Genomic DNA, 22,021 nt, shown 5'->3' on the forward strand with positions numbered 1-22,021 from the left:
AGCAAAGTAGACTTGATGGATCAAAGCCTGTGGTATATTGTTTCTTGTGGGTATGGTGTATGATTCATGGTACTTTTGCTGCATACAGACAGACCCTTCAATTCAGCACTTTAATAATACCAGTTAAACATCCTGATATTCTTCAGTTTTCAGGTCAGATTTATGGTCTGCATTAGTTACATGCACTTCCAATGGGGATCTAAAGTACAGCAGCTTCAGTTAAAGGGAGAGAGGATGTTTAAAGTCAGGCTTGAACGATCACCTTGTTAGTGTTTCTGATACACCATGTTAGTGAAAAAAAATGCTACAGTTTCTGCGACTGTAGAAAAGAGAAGGTTAAGGAAAGAGTAGAGATTCTCAAAATCATGAGTAAGTGAGACAATAAATAAATGGAATTGCTTCCTGGTAGCAGAAGAATTGGTGACCAGAGCAATTTTTTTATAAATTAATTGGCTAAAGAAGAGGAAAGAAAATGGGGGAGGAAGCTGATGCAGCAAATTGGTATGAATTAACAGAAAGTTCCTCAATATATGGTGGAGATAGAGTCAATAATAACGTTCACAATGGATCTGGATAAATGCTTGCAAAGTAAAATGTGGCTGAACAATGGGGAAAGAGCTGAAGTGTACAAATAATTGGATCAAAGAATTTATACAAAGACAATGGGATAAGTAACTCATAATTCTATGATGCTATATTAAAATAGGTCCTACAAATTGTGACAATATTTCCCTATGGGAATCTGCTCTGTTTATGTTTTCTGCAGGGAGAAGAGGGGGTGTGGATGGCTGCCATGCAGGTAAGATTGATCCCGAGGAAGACTTCAATTATTCACCGTCACCATCCAAACCACATGTTCAGGCAGAGATCGATTTACCTAGATTAAGGATCCTGGATCCAAGATGCGGCGTCTGCATGGTTTAAGGTTGTCAGTGGAAGTAACGACAGAACTGTGCCAAATGCTGGAGAAATCTGCCACCACCTGTGCCACGGGATTGATACGAACACTGACAGACTTAAGCACTTATTGTTTTGGTACCAAGCTAGCATTATCTGCAGTGCTCCAATCCACTGTGATGTTCACAGATGTATGGAAATGATGACATATCATCTGCATTTCTGCTGACTGGTAATATAAGTGTAGCATGGCAACCTAATATCACTGCATTCCTGCAATTTCCCAATGTAATGGTGTCCCGGTATAAATCAGAAGATCCTTGCTTCTCTTTTGTGAGTACTACTTGTTCTTCATTGTATTTGCATTCTGATATAGCCTCTACTACCTCCTGAAGTTCACATCTTGCAAAAGCTGGGATGTGTGTAACTGCTGCAACTTGTAAGTTGGTGAGTGGAATGCATGGTGCTGTGAGGTGCTGTCTTGTCATAGCCTGTTGTCACTGTCGGAAGACTACTGCCCAAGGCTTAAAGTGGCAAGCATGTGACTAACATTACAAAGTTGTCTCCAAGACACGTCTTCCAATATAGTTTGCAACATTGTAATAAGCTGTTTTTGTTGTTATGTGGGACTGAGTATATGAGAGCCATATGTAAAACTGTAAGGTAAAGTGCTTTTCACATCAATAGCATTTCCCTGATAGCTACACAGTTTAAGAAATAGTTTTCAAGTGTAGACAGTACTGACATGTAGCCAAAATGTGGCAGCCAGTTATTGCACAGCAAGTTCCCACACACCAAGCAATGAGATTTATTTTATTTTTCTTTCAAAATGTGTGTGACTTTTCTAAAGACAGATTCATTTCTCATCCATAGATAACCTGAGAAGGTGATGATGAGACTGAGTCTCCTCCTTGAATTATAGCAGCACTTGCAACAATGGTATTCCCAGAATGGCATTAGATTGGGAATTTTTGAATATTGACCCTAAATTTAAGCATTTTTTTTCTGGAGATTCCAGGGCTCTTCTGCCAAAGTTACTGCAGGTGAGAGAACAAACTCCCACAGAAATTCACACTGGAGTGTGCTAATCCTCTGAATAATAAACCATTATATTTTTCTCCATCTGTAACTATGGCCAGCAATAATAAGAATCAAATGTGCCTGGGTCAGAAGTATATGTTTAGCAGGTTACCCAGCAGCACTCCATGCATTACCATAGCCTTGTTTAATGGAACTGAAGGCTGGGCATATTTTTCCAGTTGAAGGCACATCACCTTCTTCCACTTCTGTCCCCATGCCTATGAGCATGGCATATAGCAATGGATGTGACTTCCTCTTCCTGTGAGGCGTGTAGGCCTCTCCCCTGGAGAAAGTGCTCTGGAAGGGCTAAATACCTCAAACTCATTGCGTATGACCTCACCAGATTTAATGTATCATTCCAGCACTAGTTCTAAAACTGTTTTTCTACCTTGATACTGTCAATCATTTACCTTCTATTTGTTTGACCACAAACTTTTCAAAAATGTTCAAATATTCCAATGGTTGTTAAGCATAATACTTTTCTTTTGTTACCTTTTAGCTGTAAGGTTTCCCATCTACATAAGTTACTAGTTTCACTATGCAATTTGTTAACCCAAACTGATAAGGTTGGCCAATGTGGGCCAGGAGTTCATCCCCCATATTAAATCAGATAGATCCTCGTCATCCTTGCTAACCAGTTTATCCAACTGGCTATGTATGATTCCTATCCACTACCCTCCGGCTCCATTCATGGACCTTAAAATCAGCTCTAAACTGCCTGTGCTCATTTCATGTTTCAGTCTGTAATTATGGCATTATTATTTTCTGCTGGTTCGTAGCCAATATGATTGCGCACGTTCAGTAATGTTGATGTTTTTCCATTTCATCCTATTTTAGTGCAGAACCATTATACAATGAACATCTCTAACATCCTTGAAATATAGGAAACATCTGGTTTTAATAAGACGAGATTGTAGCATCTCAGGATCCATATCCTGCCCTGATTCTGAGTCATCACCTCCTGAGGTGGTGAACAATTATTTCTATCAGTTATTGCAGTTTCCTTCCTGAAATCCTGTCAGTTTCCCTCTTCAATTCTCGCACCACCTTTTTAAAAAATGAAACTCCCATGTGCTACAATTATAATCATTAGCAAAAATTGTTCTTCTTCTGATTGTGAAAGATATTTGGAAAGGGAATAATTATCATTGGTTAGATTCTTTTGTGTTGCTTACTAAATACTTTCAGTGAGGAGAGGAAATCATGAGAGATATTTCAAATTGTTCTCTAAATGCCATTCTTTCTCACCTTTTCGTGCATTGGATGATGCTGCAATAGGTCATTGAAATAACCAAAATGATCAGTGTAATTTCCCAAATTAGTGGTACCAACAAGGGGCCTTGGCCACCAGGTCCACACTTTGGAGATTTGGGTGATGTTACACATGATTTTCCACTTCTTGCTGCATACCTTTGTCAAGTAGGGCTTTTATGTGTCTCTTAGATGTCCATGAATGCTGAGTGGTTGGGGATGAAGGGATTAGATACAAATATTAGAATTCCACACACTGATTCTTCTGAAGGACAACAATTTTACATTAACATTGTAAACTGCCCCAAGATACTTAATCAAAGCGTGACCAAACATTATTTGAGGTACTCATTTTCTGCAAATTTGGTCAAGAGAGGGGGGCATTGTTGGCAAGGCCAAGGATCATAGAATCCCTACAGTGTGGAAACAGGCCCTTTGGCCTAACAAGCCCACACTGACCCACTCCCCTACCCTATATTTACCCCTGATTAATGCTCCTAATCCTACACATCCCTGAACACCATGGGCAATTTAGCATAGCCAATTCACCTAACCTGCACATCTTTGGATTGTGGAAGGAGACAAGAGCACTTGGAGGAAACCCATGCAGACACAGGGAGAATGTGCAAGCTCCATACACACAGTTGCCTGAGGCTGGAATTGAACCCGGATCCCTGGTGCTGTGAGGCAGCAGTGCTAAGCATTGAGTCACCGTGCCGCCCCAAAGTGAGATGTTTTTGTCCAGCTTGTATTGAGCCTCTCTGGAGCACTGCAGTTGGCCTGAGACAGAAATCTTCACGTCTTTGGACTTTGGGAGGACTCTGGAGCACCCAACAGAAACTCATGTAGACACGGAGAACATGTAAATTCCACACAGATACTGGTGATGCCTATTCCTTGAGAAGGTGATGGTGAGCTATTGTCTTGAACTGCTGCAGTCCATCTGGTCTTGCTGCTAACAGAGGAATTCCTGAATTTTGTGTGAAATTAGAAAACATTGTTTTCTAATGTCACCTTCCTGATACTTTCTTGCATTTCCATTACCTGTTTCGGTCTTGAAGGGAACCTGTCTAGTATTGAGCTTAGGTACTGTTATGATCCCAAATGATGTTATTCTGAAACCAGGCTCAATAGATCATATTTTGTTTAATTTTGATTTTACTGAAGTGGTCTCTTGCTGAAGCATAAGCATACAATTCTGCAGATTTTGTTTGAGCACTCAAACAGAAGTATATTAACAAGAGAAATGAAAATGGAATAGAACAAATCAAACTATTTGTAACACAAAGTCAAAGATTTTTTAAACACACAGCAGAAGTATAATCTAATGAGTATCAAAACTATGTGTTTTCTGCTCAATGTGGAGACATCTTCTTGGCAAAGCCCATATTGCCTGTAACATAATTCAGTGGGGGTAGCAGACTGAATTGAAATCTGTGCTACTCCTGAAATCATTTAAAAGTTTTAAAAAAATTAAAAGTTGCAGGACTCCTTAAACACCCTGTCTTTTAGACATGGATTGACAGAAAGCATGGACCAAGTTTCTGGCTTTAACAAGAATTACTTTTTGATGAACAAATAGATTCTAACTACCGATAATGAATTTGAAACTGTTGAGCTTTAACTCCTCTGGTGAAAACTTTAAACTACAGATAAACTCCCCCTACAGACACAAATATTAGAAAAACCTGGTTGGTATGGGTGGGGGAAAGGGTGAGAACACAGTTTGGCAGTTCCTGAACCCTGTGCAGAGAGTTCACTTAGATGCTCTTTTGGCTTGTCAGAATATACACCTCCTTGGCTTTCTTTCTCCAGGTACTTCCACCTGTTTGCAGGAGGCCTAGTGCAGGGGGTTCACATTTACAAAATAAATTCCTGACTTACTGATTAAAAATCTCAGTTTAGGGCAACTGCTGAGAGAAAAAGCAATGAATCAATCTTCCAGTGGGGGTGTGCTGAGTGTGGTCCTGTTTGGGGAATGGAGAGCATCAGATCAGGTCCAGTGACAGGGGTTCAGGTCCAGTCCAGTGGTGGGTGTTGTGCAGCAGGGAAAGTTATTGTTGGGGAGCATCAATTGAGGTACTGGAGGAGGTGTAGTTAGCTGTAAGTGAGATATGGGTGAGGCCTGCTTAATTGTTACTCAAGAGTCAGCCTGTATTTATTGTCTTTACACTGCATGATCTTTCAATGATCAGGGAATGCTGCTGCCCCTTTGCAAAGAGTTGAGTGCATTTTGAAGGCCTATGGATATAAAGATTTTTCCCAATTGTGGGAGCGACAATTGCAGTACCTCTTGGATCACAGCATAATGAGGGGGTAAAGCAGAAGCAAGAAGGAGGACAAGCTCTGTACAGAGGCGAAGAAGGGTTCACTATAGAAAGTCCTAGCCACAAAATGATCTTCAAAGAGCACTTGTCTTACCCGAGAAGCAGTCTCTAAGGTAGTAGTTACTCTTCACAAAGGAAATGCCACTGAACTGTAAATGTGAACACTTTACAATGGGTGCAGAAATGATTTACAAGAAGTGTCTGCAACTGAAGCACTTCAGTTGTGAGGCTGGATTAGGGAATGTGGAATTGTTTTCTTTAGGGAAGCGAATGTTGAGATGTAATTTGGTGCTCCAAATTATGCGGGCTCTAAATTCATATGGACAGAAGCTGTTCCCTTTGACAATCGGATGTAAGGTGATTGTCAGCAGAACCTGAGTCAACCTGGGAAAATGTATTTGTTGGTGGGAACATGCAGTGAGGGGTTAGGATCTAAAATTCACTGCCGGTGAATGTACTGGAGGTAGATTCAGTTGTGACTTTCAAAAGGGAATTGGATAAGCCGCTGAAGAGAAATGATTTGCAGGGATAAGAGGAAAGAGTGGGTCAGTGGGGAAAGCTGAATTATACTCTGGCAGAGCTGGTACAGGACCGATGACCAATAGCCTCTTACTGTTCCCTAGCCATTTTATGAATTTACGTCTAATCTGAAAGTATTTGAAAAGTCTTTTACTTCCTTTTCTGTATAAACAACAAGAGAGCTGACCTTTCTTTACCATTCTCCATTGTGCCTTATTGCAATTCTGACGCATTCTTTTTAAACTGAAGATGTTTAAGGGATCAATCTTAGTCATATTCAATATATTCTTCACTTGCCTAACTAGTCAAGCTCATTTCACTTTCTGCTCCTATTTCATTAAAAAAACAGTCTCAGGCTTATGTTGGTTATCAACTGTATTATGAGCAAAGCTTCACATTTCTGAACCCGTTTTAAAACAATAACACATCTTTGTTCTCCACAAGATTCTCATTTCAAAGAAGCATAGTTATTTCATTACTGTTGGACTTGACTTCCTCATTTCTGGTTGTAACTGCTACAATCCAAGCTGACTAAACTCCTGGCTTTCATTTATTGCTTCAGAAAATCTAAACTCCTCTTCTCATGTCGCACACTCTACTAAAGAAAGAAGGAGATTGGTATTTTAAGCCCTGTCATAGTGGAAGAAGAGGTTTTTTTTTTCAAAATGACAGCGCGTCTGGTGTCTTTCCTCCCTGTCAGAACCTTCTCAATCTGCCTGAGTCACAAACAGACATACAGCCCTGAAGCCATTAGAACAGAATTATATAACAATTATAGCACAGAAGGAGACATTCAGACCATTGTATCCATGCTGAGTCTCTGATGGAGGAACTTACCTAGTTTCACTTCCTTCTCAGACAATAATCCAATTCCCTCTTAAATCCCTCAATTAAACCAATTTCTGGCATATTCTTAAGCTGTAAACTCCAGATTCCAAATACATACAGCATAAAAACTTTTTTCCCTCATCCCTCCTTTGCTGCTTTTACCAGTTCTTCCCAAAACAGTTCAGCAATGTCCAATGACTGTAGTGTGCACCACCTACAAGATAACTGGCAACAATTCACCAAGATTCTGAGATATCACCGTCTAAATTCATGACGTCTGCCACCCACAAGGATAACAGCATCAGATGCACAGGAGCACCATGCTTGAAAGTTATCCTCCAAGTCACATATTATTCTGATTTGGAAATATATCACTGCTCCTTTACTGTCACAGGATCAAACTCCTTTCTAGCAAGATTTAGGGTCTGCTGACTCGACATTGACAGCAGTTGTTCAAGAAGGCTGCTCACCAACATCTTCTCAAGGGCAACTGGGATGGGCAATGAATGTAGCCGAGCCAGTGGTACTCACATCCTGTCAAAAGAATAAGGAGAAATTAGTTCAGTGACCAAGCTCATAGACTTAAAACATTAACTCAGTTTCTCTCTATCCACAGATTACTTTAGCCATGTATTCCATCTTACTTTCTAGTTTCTATTTTTCTTGATTGATATTTGCTCCTAATCACCATTTGGATCATTCTTCTATGCTAATCTAAATGCTTGCTTGATGTAAAATGTAAGGTTTAACTATCCTACTAAATGCTCAACGATGGATATATTTAATGGAATTTCTATCAGTATTTCACGAATAGCCTTCAAGCTGAAAGTCTGATATCTATCCTTGCTTTGAGCTTACTAGTTGTTAAGATATGCCACTTTGTTCAACAAACAGAAACAACTAGAAGAAATAAAATTGACCAGTCTGTATATGCAAAATATCCCCATTCTCATGACTAATGCTTTTATTAAAAGTAAAATACTGCAGATGCTGGAAATCTGAAATACAAACAGAAAGTTCTGGAGAAACTCAGCATCATCCTTTTTTATTCATCCTTTACTACGTCTTATTGGCTTGACCAATCTTTGGCACACACATTGATTTTCACAAGCAGATGGGCTCAATCCCATTTCAGCCAGATTGGAAATGGCCAACAGTTGATATGGTTTATCCAGTATTAAGCATGAAAAATCAATTTCCCCTTTTATCTATTGACAGTAGGCAGTCCTGAGCATATGACAAATCGGTAAAATAAAGGGTAGTTCAGATTGAATTATGGATATAAACCAAAAGAACTGTGGATGCTGTAAATGAGAAATGAAAAGAAAAATTGCTGGATAAGCTCAGCAGGTCTGGCAGCATCTGTGAAGAGAAGCCAGAGTTAATGTTTCGGAGGAATGGAGGAAGTTCTGAGGAAGGGTCACCAGACCTGAAACGTTGACTCTGATTTCTCTTCACAGATGCTGGCAGACCTGCTGAGCTTATCCAGCAACTTCTGTTTTCCTTTGTGCATTATGAATATGTCAGTTCATTACAGTTTTCTGAGCTCATGAGATTTTTTTAATCCTTTACACCTTCCTATTTAGTGTCTTCCTTGTCTGGTAGGTTTTGTCTGCTGTGCTTATTAGAACAAAAATAAAGTCATAATTTGGGGTCGTGACAATAACAAAATGGTTTGCATTCCTCAATGTTATTGCTCAAAAATTAATGAAGACTACACAGTTGCAATGAAATTTGGAAATATGGAAGTTTCCATCAGTGATTTTGTGTCCCCCTGCCCATAGAGTGTGCTGTTGAAAATCTTTGACAAGAAACCATTAAACTGCTGAGTAAAATGCATCTTGAAGCCTGGAGGCTGGGTGTGAAAAGATACTTTTCCAAAAAAAGTCAAACGTTGTTGAATGAACTGTGACTGAGTTTTTAAAATGCAAAGTTCATAATTTCTGCTAAACAACAACACTGGCTCTGTAAACCTGATCATGGAATGTCAAATTGTCACATTAAGTCACATTCTCAAAATAATAAAAGCCTATTCAAAATATCTAAGTTTCTACCTTAATCCCGTGTGAATCTAACAGTCATTTGTTTTGTTCTTTAAAATATAAATTAAAAGTAAAGGATAACTGGTGAACATTGCTTCCTGGTTTGCTCTCTGTGAATATGTTTCAATGTGGTTGACTGTTCACCTGGTTAATGACCTCACAGTTGCTGAATGCCTTGAGATCTCTGAATTTGTAATGAATTAGAAGTGATAACAAGAGAAGGGGAATCTTTGCCATGTAGATATTGAGATTGAATCATAGAATCCCTACAATGTGGAAGCAGGACATTTGGCCCATCAAGTCCACATCGACCCTCCAAGAGCTACCCACCTACCCCCATCAGGTTAACTACTGAGCCACCTGGCAACCCTGTAAATCTTTTCAATGTTGACCACACAGTTTGGGCCAATTGATATTATTGTAAGCAGCATTTGCTCCAAGGTAGCAATTTTAACCTTATAAATTAAAATTTATTCCATTTTGTTAGGGTACTTTATACTTGAGAATAGGATTTTTTTTTCTTCAGTTCATCAAATGTGATTGGAAGTATCTACCGTATATACTCGTGTAAAAGTCGAATTTCGTAGACTATTTTTAAAGGTTCGATTTATAGGGTCGACTTACAGGCACTAGTTTTGAGGGGCTGAAATTCGTGCTGCAGTTCAAAATATCGATTTGATCACTCAACTAATCCCAGGTAAAGAAGAAAAACACAATGAATTACGGTAAAGATAATTACCAAATAAAAACAAGAGAAACAAGAATAGATTACTGGTAGGGAATTTTCTTTATACATACTTGTACAAAAATTTAACATGTCAAAGATTCAGTGAAATCCTGCAAAATCACACTGTTAACGTTGTCATTGCCTGGTATAATGGCACACTTAAAATGAAACATTTATTAAATCCTGAGTGTGTAAGCATTTTGAACTTTCTCGCCAAATTCTTCCATTTCTCTCCCATTTACTCTTGTATGTAATGAACCTCAGCAACATTAACACATTTGAAAAAGAATTAAAGATATATGTAGCTGATATATCTTACTTTTATTCAGTTATTATGGCACAATTAAAGTGATTACCATTCTAACGATATTAACTTTTGGATGGACAGTCAACAAAGTGCGATAAGTACCGATAGATTTAGTACCCATCTGAATGAATGAATGAATGAATGTATCAAAACATGCTGTAGTAAACCAAGTGGGCTAAGTAGAATTATGAATAAATGGATGAATGAATGAATGAATGAATGAATAGAGATGCAAAATAGTACACAAAGAGCGATGAGTAGAGTTACTGGTATGAATGAATGAATGTAATTTTGTTTAAGTCAGTTAATGGAAACATGCAGTTTCCTTTGTAAGAGGTTTATAATGCGATATAGTAGAGTTGACCTTTACACAGGATATATAGAAAATACCAGATTTTTGGCCAAAAATAAGGGGTCAATTTTTATGAGATTGACTTTTACATGAGTATATATGGTACTCAGCATTTTATGCATAAGCCATTGTACCTGCCCTAATTCCATGGAAGTGTTAGATGAGTGATTATGATTTCAGATCATTCTGATTTATGTAATCATTAAAAGTATTTAGTCAGCAAGTTTACAGAATACTAAAAACTTCCTTAACAAATGAAAGAGAATTAATGTTTTAATATGTGATTTTGTGTTTGTCATCCTCTTATATACTTTCTCATAACAAGATTGTCAGTGTACGTTGTGTTACGAAGGGGAGCTTGAACCTCTCTGATAATTAAAAACAAAACACAACCCCCCCCCAATCTGTTACAGTGGGAGTAAAGGTCCCCTTCTATTAATTAAAACCTGAAGCACTCAAATAAGTCCACTCATAATCTGTTGGAAAGGAGTTGTTAAATGAAAGAAGTCCCTGATATTCACTTTATAAGCAACAAGTAACAATTTATTTATTTAATTCTAACAGTGAACAAATAAATTGAAACTACTAACGAACAAAATATTTCTACCACCCTCCAACAACCACGACTGACTAACTATTTCCTAACTGAACCAAATTCTACTGGTATGCTGTTCCAATAAACACAAATCCCACTTATACAAACCCAAATAATAAGAAAACTAAATTAAAACTTAGACTTTCAAAGTCCCTACAGAATGCATCTCCCAGAATGTTCTGCCTTCTCCGCTGTCTCACTGGTCAGGAACACTTATTTTCTGTTGACCCTTCTGTCAGAGGTGTTTTCTCTGTGAATGCTTCCATTTGGACTCTTAGCAAGAAGTGCTATGGTACCTTTTATGGATGGATGGTGCTTTCATAGAGAGCTTAGAGATTTCTGTGAAAGCTGCATGTTCATTCCTCAGATGGCAGTTAGCTGTCCCCCAATTTACAAAATCCCTGCCATTGTGTACCTTGCACGACATTTCAATTTTCTTACAATAACATTGGTCGGAGGTTGTCAAAACCATCAGATTTGCATTTTATTGGTTTTCAGTTTCTAAGTGCTTGGTTTAAATTAATTGGTTCATTTCCAGCTAATTGCCATAACATCAAAACAAGCCTAAGGTTTCCAATCACACAGCCAATTGATACACATTTCAATTTTAGAAGTATTTGTACATTTTCAGCTGCTTACAGCCACATTTTATGTGTAAATCTCCAAGCTTAGAAAAGCCCTCTCCCTCTTAAAGGAGTCACACACTCATCCCTCCTATCATTTTTACAAGCAAATTCTAGCTTCCTGCCGTCCACTTCATGAGTACTTGACACAACTTCGTAACAACAGCATTTTCTGAACAGATTAAATATTTATTCCCACAACGGTTTCTGCCTTTGCTGAGTCAGCAGTGATTTTTGGTTTTTTTGGGATGTGGGCATTGGTGACAAGGCCAGTATTTGTTACCCATCCCTAATTGCCCCTGAATGGAATAACCTTCGAGGCCATCTCAGAGGGCAATTAACAGTTCACCCCATAGTTTTGAGTCTGAAGTCACATTGCGCCAGATGAGGATGGGAGAGCTTCCTTCCCCAAAAGCCCATCCACAGATGAACATTTACAGCAATTAATGACAGTGATCAGTGTTACAGAGCAGAAATTGCTGAAGAAAGTCAGCAGGTCTGGCATCATCTGTGGAGCAAAAGCAGAGTTAACATTTCAAGTCCGGTGACCCTCTTTCAGAATGGATGGTGATCATTACTGTGTCTAGCTTTATTTTACAGGCTTATTAATTGTATTAAATTCCAACAGCTACTGTGGAGAATAAACCCAAGCCTCTGTATTACAGCTCCAGTAATATTATCATTATATCACTGAATTTTATTTTGTTTTATACTGCCCTCTCTACACTTCATCATCCTGTGGCGATTAAATACCTTTTTCTGCTTATGTGTGGAACAACAGAATGGCCAATGTGGACAATTATAAAACATTAGTTTAATTTTAATAAATAATGGTAAAGGCTTTTGGTGGGTACTCCATTCAATTAAGCTCGAAACGTAACACGAAACATAAAACAACTTTGAATTTATTCAGCTTCCTTCAAGGCTCCCTGTTTCACACCCTAAATGATAAAGTTGTTTTGACAAGGCCTTGCGTTTTTACATTGAAAATTCCATAAATAAGGTTGAATAGATGCACCTGAAATGGTTGCAAGTTGATAGAATCCAATGAATATTTATAACAAAACGTTAGTATTTCACTGCGACAGTTACTATCTTCTGAGTAGATTTTCTCTTCCCAAATATTTATATGAAAATGCATGTAAGCTTAAGCATAACTCATCAATCATTGTCTCTCAGCTTGGTCAATTTAAAGGAAGTGTAAATATCATGTATCATTTTCCAGGTACAACTGTGCATTTTAAGTATTTATGAATTAACATAAAAGCCAAAGGCATTTTTTAAAAAAATGCTACCATGATGCAGTTCTTTTAAAAAGACCATGGAATCATTAACACTGTCACAGTAATATTTAATTAAAAATAGAAAGTAACATTGTACTTTAAGAAATATGATGTTAAGGAATATAGGAAATGTAGATAGCATGAATAAGTTGGGTTGAATGGCCTGCTTATGTAGTTTGCATTTTATGTAAGTCTATGCAATGTTGATCCAGGCATTAATAATTTGCACAAACATATTCATAGAATCCTTACTGTGTGGAAAAAGGCCATTCGGTCCATTGAGTCCACACCAATCCTCCAGAGACCATCCTACCCAGACACAGTCCCCTATCCTATCCCCATAACTACGCATTTACCATGGCTAACTCACTGGACACTATGGGCAATTTAGCATAGCCAGTTCACCTAACCTGCAACTCTTTGGACTGCGGGAGGAAACCGGAGCATCTGGTGGAAACCCACACAGAAAAGGGGAAGAACATGAAAATTCAACACAGTCAGCCAAGGTTGGAATCGAACCCAGGTCCCTGATGCTGTAAGGCAGCAGTCATAACCACTGAGCCAGCATGCTAGCATTCTGCCAGGTAAGTGTATGTGTTAGAAGTACAACATAACATAATAATTCATAGAATCCCAACGGGACGGAAACAGGTTATTTGGTCCAATGAATCCACACTGACCCTCCAAAGAGCGTCCCACCCAAACCCCTCCCCTACCTTATACCTGTAACCTTGTATTTCCAATGGCTAACGCACCTTGCCTACATACTATGGGGTAATTCAGCATGGCCAAACCACCTAACTTGCACATCTTTGGACTGTGGAGGAGTCCAGAGTGCTCGGCGGAAACCCACACATACTCATGGAGAATGTGCAATCTCCACACAGACAGTTGCCCGAGGGTGAAATCGAACCCAAGTCCCTGACGCTTTGAGGCCTCTTAGCCACCATGCTGCCTACTGTGGTTATTACTGTGGTCACCTCTGTTTCAGGAGTTTATTATTGCAGCAGTGGCGATAACTTGAGACATGAGTCAGCAGAATAAATCGGTGTCCCCACTAGGTCACATTAATAAAAAACTGTTTCACTGAAAATCCTCTAGGTTACCTCTATCTTTGAGAAGTGATGGAAAGAACAGAGTAGCAATGTCTCTGAGGGACAATTATGGGCATACTTCAGTGTAAGTAAGTGCAAAACAATTAAAATATTTGATTTTTTAATTCATTCACAGGAAATGAGCATCCCTGGTTATATCAGCATTTATTGCCTATATTTTTTTTGAATTTCCACCTTAACTACAATATTCAAATCAACACTTTCTATTAATTCACCAACTTCTTCATCAATGTAGGCAAACACAATTTAGCAGTAACAAATCCCCACTTTTCCAAATGATTTTTAATATTGTCCCAATTACCATTTCTTAAGGCTTTCCCATGTATACTCAAAAAAAAGGTTGCACACAGGAAAAAGAGCTTAGTGAGATATCCATAGCCAAATCAGACACAATTTCAGCATAAGCATTAGAATTGTGACCAGCTATGTTTGCTCCCATATTATAAGGAAAACTCACAGATCCCACAAAACCAAGTCCGCTTGTCCAAATTAATGTCAAATTCCAAGATGGGCCGGCCATAATTCCTTGGTGAAAGCCCTGGGTTAATTAAAGTGTAAACTCACTTAGTTGATGTGGAGGTGCCAGTGTTGGACTGCGGTGGACAAAGTTAAAAATCACACAATACCAGGTTATAGTCCAACAGGTTTATTTGGAATCAACAGCTTTTGAAGTGCTGCTTCTTCATCAGGTGGTGGTGGAGGAGAATCATAAGACACAGACATAAGACACAAGGTCTGTGCCTTATGATTCTGCGCCACAACCACCCGATGAAGAAGCAGCACTTCAAAAGTTAGTGATTCCAAATAAGCCTGTTGGACTATAACCTGGTGTTGTGTAATTTTTAATTTTCTTAGTTGAGTTTGACTCATTTTGATGTTGAATTCCTGCTGTATCTTCATGACTCTATCAGTATTTTCTCCAGAATCAGTGAAAATTCAAAGGCTCAGTTTGATTGGTGACATTATCCAAATTCTGCTATGAATCTGAGTGTGTTTGTGTCTTATTTTAAATTCAGCAAGAAATATGACACTATCTGCATAGCAGATTGTTAATTTCCATTCCTCCCACATAGATACCAATGTCAACATTTTCCATTTCACCCAAAAAATGTTCTAAATATAGATGGAATAACTTGAATGCTAGCAAGCAATCTTGTCACATGCCTCTATCAATTCTGAAAACCAAGTGATCTGTCACCTGCTTATTCACGCATATATTGATTATGTTGATGAAAGCTCAATAATTTCAATATTTATATGACTATTACAGATTGCAATCTGTCTAGCATATTTAAATTTGTGAATGGGTAGGCAACACAAACTATCCCTGATTACCTCAGAGAATCGAGTCATGGAGAACATCCACTGGCTCTGACAAGGACCCTTTCAAGCCAGTGAATTGAGAAGTGTGAATCAACTTGGAGATAGATTTGAGTTTCAGTGCCCTTTTATGATGATGTTAATTTGGGCTCAGATGAATCTTTGTTAACTGATAATTTCACGAACGTGGCTCAAAGATGATGGTCAGCCACTTACTTGAACTGCTATAGCCAACATGATGTAAGATATACCTACAGTGCTGTTAGGACAGGAGTTCTTGGATTCTGACCCAATGACAGTGCAGGAACAGTTATATATTCTCAAGTCATTGACTTAGAGAGGAACTTTCAGGAGGTGTTCCCATAATTCTGCAGTTCTTGAAGTTCTACGTGACAGAATTTTGGAAGGTGCTATCAGACAAGTCATTGTAAATGACTGCAGTGCATCTCATGGACTGTGCACATTGCTATTATTGTGCATCAGTGGTGGAAGGAGTGCATGTTGGATTGGAGTGATGAACTTACATGGGCTCAGATGTTCTCTCCTGAGGTGGCTTTGGATGGGGAAGGTGCTTGGTTTGGCATAGCCACTTCTGTTGAAACATCCCAGAACAGCCAGATTTCCATTCCATGGGAGGAACTGCATTTGGGAGCCTGGCCCAGTTTCCACAAACAGTTTGGAAGCAGATATCAGGGTTTCTGGGTCCTGAAGAGGTTGTTTATAAGACCTGTCTCAGGGCTGTCGAACTTCACCCCAGAAGTAACAGAAGTAGGTAAGGCCTTTCGCCCTATCCTTCAAAACCTACTAACATCTACCTAACCACAACTTTGCCCTATACATACCAACTCATGCCCACCCACTCCTACGTTCCTCCATGCTAACTTATGCCCCTTTGTCCTCCCCATGACCCCTCATGCCCTCCATCAAACTTTGCCCTTCTTTCAACCCCCTACAGTTACTTAAAGTCCCCATGCCAACTTTGTGCCTACTTATGCTACCCCATGCCCCTCACTCACTATCCTTTCATATTTCACCCTCCATACTGATTCACCCAGTATCTAACGTTGGTGGACCTCAGGAGCCATGGTGAAGTAAAATAGAAATGGTTTTAAGTATCTATTTCAGACTTCATATGTAAGAGCAACAGTATCAGTGATAACAGTCCATTCTATATATTTAAATCACTCTGAGTATTTAATTTTATATGCTGCACATTTGTATTCATAACTCCATATTAAAGTCAACTAATTACTTAATAATCTCTGGCAACTTGTCAATCAAACTGAATTTATATGCCCACTGCTGCGAATGTTACAGGTTATGGAAGCAATCAAGCAATAATAACTATAATGAAAATCTTCAGGCTTCCATCAACAAGCAGCTATTAAAATAGCAGATATTATTTATTTCAATTTCATGACTTTGCAGGTTTTGCTTCTCAAAATTTAAAGGATGGAAGATTCAAATAACTTGACAGCTCAAAATTCCACAGACTTTGACTACTTTTAATGGTAATTCATGTCCACTCTTAAAAATCACATACTGTGGGAAATAGACCTTGCTCCAGAAAAATGGTGTCTGATGGAGTTCAGCACTCAGTTCAAATGGCTCTGATGGATTTGGATTTCCTCCTTGTATGAATTATATCCCTTCGTCTTTGTCCTATATCCACTGTGAGAGTAGGACGAGTCAGAAGTAAGGATAGAACCTCTGGATCTGGCCTCTAAGTGCTATTTTGTCTGGACATACAGTCACTACAACTTCATGAAAATCTAAACCATAATCTCTGTTTACCTGACTTTGGAATTACTTCTGAGATGATTGAACAAAGTTTACTGAGAGAAAACAAATCCTTTAAAAATCCAAGTACTGTATGTCAGTTCTTATAAATTTTAGTCCTGGGAGGTTTCCAAGTTTCTAGCTAATGTGTACAAAAAGTAACCTGCTAGAAACAGACAAGATGCAGTCTCAATTATAAATCTCGATTGTAAACTGATTGTGGACCAAAAGAAAATCTTTTTTTTCTTACAACTTGGTAATTTTAACACCAAGCTTAACTTGTTTGAAAGGTCAGCAAAATTAAACGATTGCAGTTAATAGTTCAACTGTGGACAGATTAATCAATTGGGATTCGGAATTATAAATATATAGGTAGCAAGGCAGAGAACAACCATGAGAATGATTAAACAATATAAATAATATATCATTAGGATGCAGAAGGTTTCTTTCCAACTGTAATTTGTATGAGAATAACAATTATCACAAAGCTATCGAGCTGCAGCAAGAATACTTTGTTAAGTCTGGATGGTGTGGTTGATTGATGAGTTTGAAATCAAGAGGGAACTGGGCAGAAGGAGATACTGTTCCACTTGGCTGATGGATTGTAAACCAGACAGCACAGATGTAAAGTAATTAGTAAAAGAAGCAATGGTAATTTGAGGATAAGCCTTTTATACTTCAAGTATTGGGTTCTGATGTACAATATTTCATGCACCTTTAGCAAGGTCAGTATTTGTTGCTCGTTTGTGGAATATCTATGAGATGGCTTTTTGGAGCAGCTTGTGGTGGAGCCCACTGGGATCAGGCAATACTGGATTTAGTGTTGAGCAATGAGGCAGACTTTATAAGGGAGCTTAAGGTGAAGGAACCCTTAAGAGTCAGTGATCACAATATGATTGAATTTACTCTGCAATTTGAGAAGGAGATGATAGGATCAGCATTACAGCTGAATAAAGGCAACCACAGAGGTATGAGGGAGCAGCTGAGTAGAATTGACTGGGATGGGGCCAAGCAGGAAAATAATTGGAACATCAATGGCAGGAGTTTCTAGGGGTAATTCAGAAGACACAGCAGAGACTTATTCTGAGGAAAACTGAATGGCCTGAAGGTGGATAAATCACCTGGACCAGATGGACTACACCTCAGAGTTCCCTCCATGAATCTCTTGTCATGTTCATGCCCCCCACTAGCCCACACCCCATTCCTGGCACCTTTCCCTGCCACCACAGGAAGTGCAAAACCTGTGCCTACACCACTCCCCTCACCTCTGTCCAAGGCTCCAAGATATCATTCCACATCCATCAGAAATGTAGCTCTATCTCTACCAATGTCATCTACTGCATCCTTTGCACCCGGTGTGGTCTCCTCTACATTGGAAACACAGGACACCTTCTTGCAGATCATTTCAGAGTACATCTCTGGGACACCCGCACCCACCAACCCCAAAACCCTGTGACTGAACACTTCAACTCCCACCCCCCTACTCTATCAAGGACATGCAGATCCTGGGCCTGGTCCACTGCCAAACCGCTGGCACCTGGAGGAAGAACGCCACATATTCCACCTTGTGACCCTGAACCACATGGGATAAATGTGGATTTCAACAGCTTCCTCATTTCCCCATCACCAACATTATCCCAGTCACAAGGTTCCAACTTGGCACTGCCCTCCTGACCTGTCCATCTTCTCCCTCACCTTCATCCTCCTATCGCTTTCTCAGCTACCTTCCCCGCCCCACCCAACCCCACCCCTCTTCCTTTTATCTCAGCCACCAGCCCACAAACCTCATTCTTGATGAAGGGCTTATGTCCGAAATGTCGATTTTCATGCTCCTCAGATGCTGCCTGACCTGCTGTGCTTTTCCCGCACCACACTCTTGACTACACCCCAGAGTTCTAAAGGAGATAGCTGAAGAAATAGTGGAGACATTAGCGCTGATCTTTCAGGAATCGGTAGAATAAGGAAGAGTTCCAAAGGACTGAAAAATTGCCAACATGACACCTCTCTTTATAAAGTGAGTGTGGCAAAAAAGGGAAAATTACAGATGAATTAGCGTAACAATGGTTGTGAGTAAGATCCTGGAATCCATTGTGAAGGATGAGATTTCTGAATACTTGGAAGTGTATGGTGAAATAGGGCAAAGTCACCATGGTTTCATCAAGGGGACGTGATGCCTAACAAATCTGCTAGAATTCTTTGAGAAAGTAATGAGCGGGTTAGACCAGGGAGAGCCAATGGATCTTATCCACCGGGACTTTGAGAAGGCCTTTGACAAGGTGCTGCACAGGAGGTTGCTGAGTAAGATAAGGGCCAGTGGTGTTCGAGGCAAGGTGCTAACATGGATAGAAGCTTGGCTGTCTGGCAGAAAGCAGACAGTGGGGATAAAAGGGTCCTTCTCAGGATGGCAGCCTGTGTTGGGGACAGAACGTTTCACTTTATAATTGATGATCTGGTTGAAGGGCATTCTGGCTAAGTCTGTGGATGATACAAATATAGGTAGAGAGACAGTAGCATTGTGACGGAAAGGCTGCAGAAGAATTTGGAGAGGTTAGGAGCGTGGGCAAAGAAGTGGCAGATGAGGTACAACATTGGAAAGTGTGAGGTCATGCACTTTGGTAGGAAGGAAAGAGGGATGGACTATTTTCTAAATGCAGAGAAGATTCAGAAGTCTAAAATGCAAAGAGACTTGGGAGCTCTAGTTCAGGATTCCCTCAAGGTAAATTTACAATTTGAGTCAGTAGTTAGGAAAGCAAATGCAAAGATAGCATTTATTTTGAGAGGATTTGAATATAAAAGCAGGGATGTACTTCTGAGGCTCAAGAAGGTTCTGGTCAGACCACATTTGAGGTACCGTGCACAGTTTTGGGCCCCATATCTCAAGAAGGGTGTACTGGCCCTGGTGCGTGTTCAGAGGAGTTCACGAGAATGATCCCAGGAATGAAAAGCTTTTCACATATCAGGAACATTTGAGGATGCTGGTTCTATACTCAATGGCATTTAGAAGAATGACAGAGGTTATAATTGAAACATACAGAATATTGAATGGCCTGGAGAGAGTAGATGTTGGGAAGATGTGTCCATTGGTAGGAGAGACTAGGACCCAAGAACACAGCCTTAAAGTAAAGGGGAAGACCTTTAGCACGGAGATAAGGAGAAACTTCTTCAGCCAGAAATTGGTGAACCTCTGGAATTCACGGCCACAGAAGGCTTTGGAGGCTGGGTCATTGACTATATTTAAGACAGAGATAGATAGGTTCTTGAGTATCAAGGGAATCAAGAGTTATGGGGAGAAAGCGAGAGAATGGGGTTGAGAAACTTATTAGCCAGGATTGAATGGTGGAGTAAACCTGATGAGCTGAATAGCCTAATTTCTGCTTCTACGTCTTATCTCTTAATGGCTTTTGAATTGAGTTGCTCAGCCATTTCAGAACCAATCATGTAGCTGTGGGGCAAGAGTCACGTGTAAGCCAGACCAAGTAAGGATGATGGTTTCCTTCCTTAAAGGACATTAGTTAACCACATGACAATAATTCCAGGTTTTTTTTAAATCAGATTAAAATTTTATTATCTTCTGTGGTGGGATTCAAACCCATGCCCACAGAACATTCACCTGTGCCTCTGGATTATTAGTCCAGTAACATTAACATGACAGCACCAGCTACGCTTGTGATTGTATGTGGTAACAGTGAATTCAACTGAAACCTGCAAAAGAGAATTATAAAAATACCTGAAAGGGAAATAAAGGTCAAGCCACAGGGGAAAGTCAAGGAAGTGGGACTGGATGAGTTGCTATTTGATAGCAAGCTCAAACAGCTTCCTTCTACACTGTAACCATTCCATGATTCCATTATGTGAAGATGTTCTGAGTATTGGTAAATGTTGGTAAGACTCTACACGTTTTAACAAAAATTGGACATCATTCAAGATCAAGGCTGCAGTATCATATACATTGCAGCTGCTCTTTTGGTTCCAAAAAGACATCTGCAACATGCAAGATACTGGCATGAAGCACACCTGATGCCATCTTAATTAGGTATTAATGTGGGCACAGGAGCTTACAGCAGAGGTACGCAGAGTTGGATCTGTTGATTTGACATGGGTGATGCCATTGTAGATTTCATCACTTAAGTTAATGTCTTTTCTTAACTTTGAACAGCTCAATATGCATTTAGCAGCAGGAAGCAATTATTTAAATAAATCATCAACTATTTTAAGAATGCTGTCCTCAGGCAATGGATCTCGAGGTGACCATGATCATGAATATTCATGCATCTGGCTTCTTTCAGGCTGAAGTTGTCAGTATTTGCAACTTTGCCCAGCTTTCTGTTCGGTGTTGCAAATGCAGACTGTGCATTCTAATAAAGCTGAAAATGTTTCATTCTGTCTTCTCGGACAGAAGTAGCGGGAATGAATGGCTTTGCGAGGATTGTCGGCTTCCACAAGATGGAAGGTCCCATTGATTTCATACACGTGTCGTTGTGGGCGCCATATGGAAATTCTGAGATTCCACATCCTTGTTGTCCAGTTGATGTGTATCAACTGAGAATGTCATGCTGATGAATGCTCAGTATCTCACCAGCAGTCACTATGTTTCCAATCTGTGCCAGTCTGCTATACCAACAGCAATAAGACCACTCTGACAAACCAGAGGGTGGCTACTGGTAGGTAGAGTCTATCAATTAACAATTGAACTCATGATTGCTACCTTACATGTGTTGGGAGCTTGCATATAAAAAAAGCCACAATAAAATATAATTAAGCAGGCCACCGGGGTGACTAAATGTTTGTTCTATGGTAGGGACCACTGTGAAGGAAGCTGCAATACTCAGCAGAGTACAATGAAATTTCATTGTAGTCTGCTCCAGGCTGCACAGCCTCACTATCATAAGGACTGCTCCTTTGCCCACAGGCACAAGGTGAGAGGAAGGAGCAGGAAAACAGGAAAAAGGGATGCCTAAACCAACACATCCCTGCAC

General features: G+C 39.6%; 1 protein-coding gene across 4 annotated transcripts in view; it reads left to right on the forward strand.

Annotated features, from left to right (window-relative positions):
• LOC140457898 (voltage-gated potassium channel KCNC2-like) overlaps positions 1-8,232 on the forward strand; it is a 196,797-nt gene extending 188,565 nt beyond the window's left edge. For 2 of the 4 annotated variants that reach the window (XR_011953412.1, XR_011953413.1), the window contains exon 6: positions 767-817. Coding sequence is in view for 2 of the 4 variants with exons in the window: in XM_072551656.1 (XP_072407757.1) it covers positions 767-886 (120 nt within the window). In the remaining 2 variants the exon portion in view is untranslated. Of the gene's footprint in view, positions 1-766 lie in introns of all 4 variants that reach the window. The other 2 variants (XM_072551656.1, XM_072551651.1) reach the window with 1 other exon arrangement.
• Positions 8,233-22,021: the final 13,789 nt, after the last annotated feature.

Source organism: Chiloscyllium punctatum, chromosome 32 (genome assembly GCF_047496795.1).
Source record: "Chiloscyllium punctatum isolate Juve2018m chromosome 32, sChiPun1.3, whole genome shotgun sequence".
Taxonomy (NCBI): Eukaryota; Metazoa; Chordata; class Chondrichthyes; order Orectolobiformes; family Hemiscylliidae; genus Chiloscyllium; species Chiloscyllium punctatum.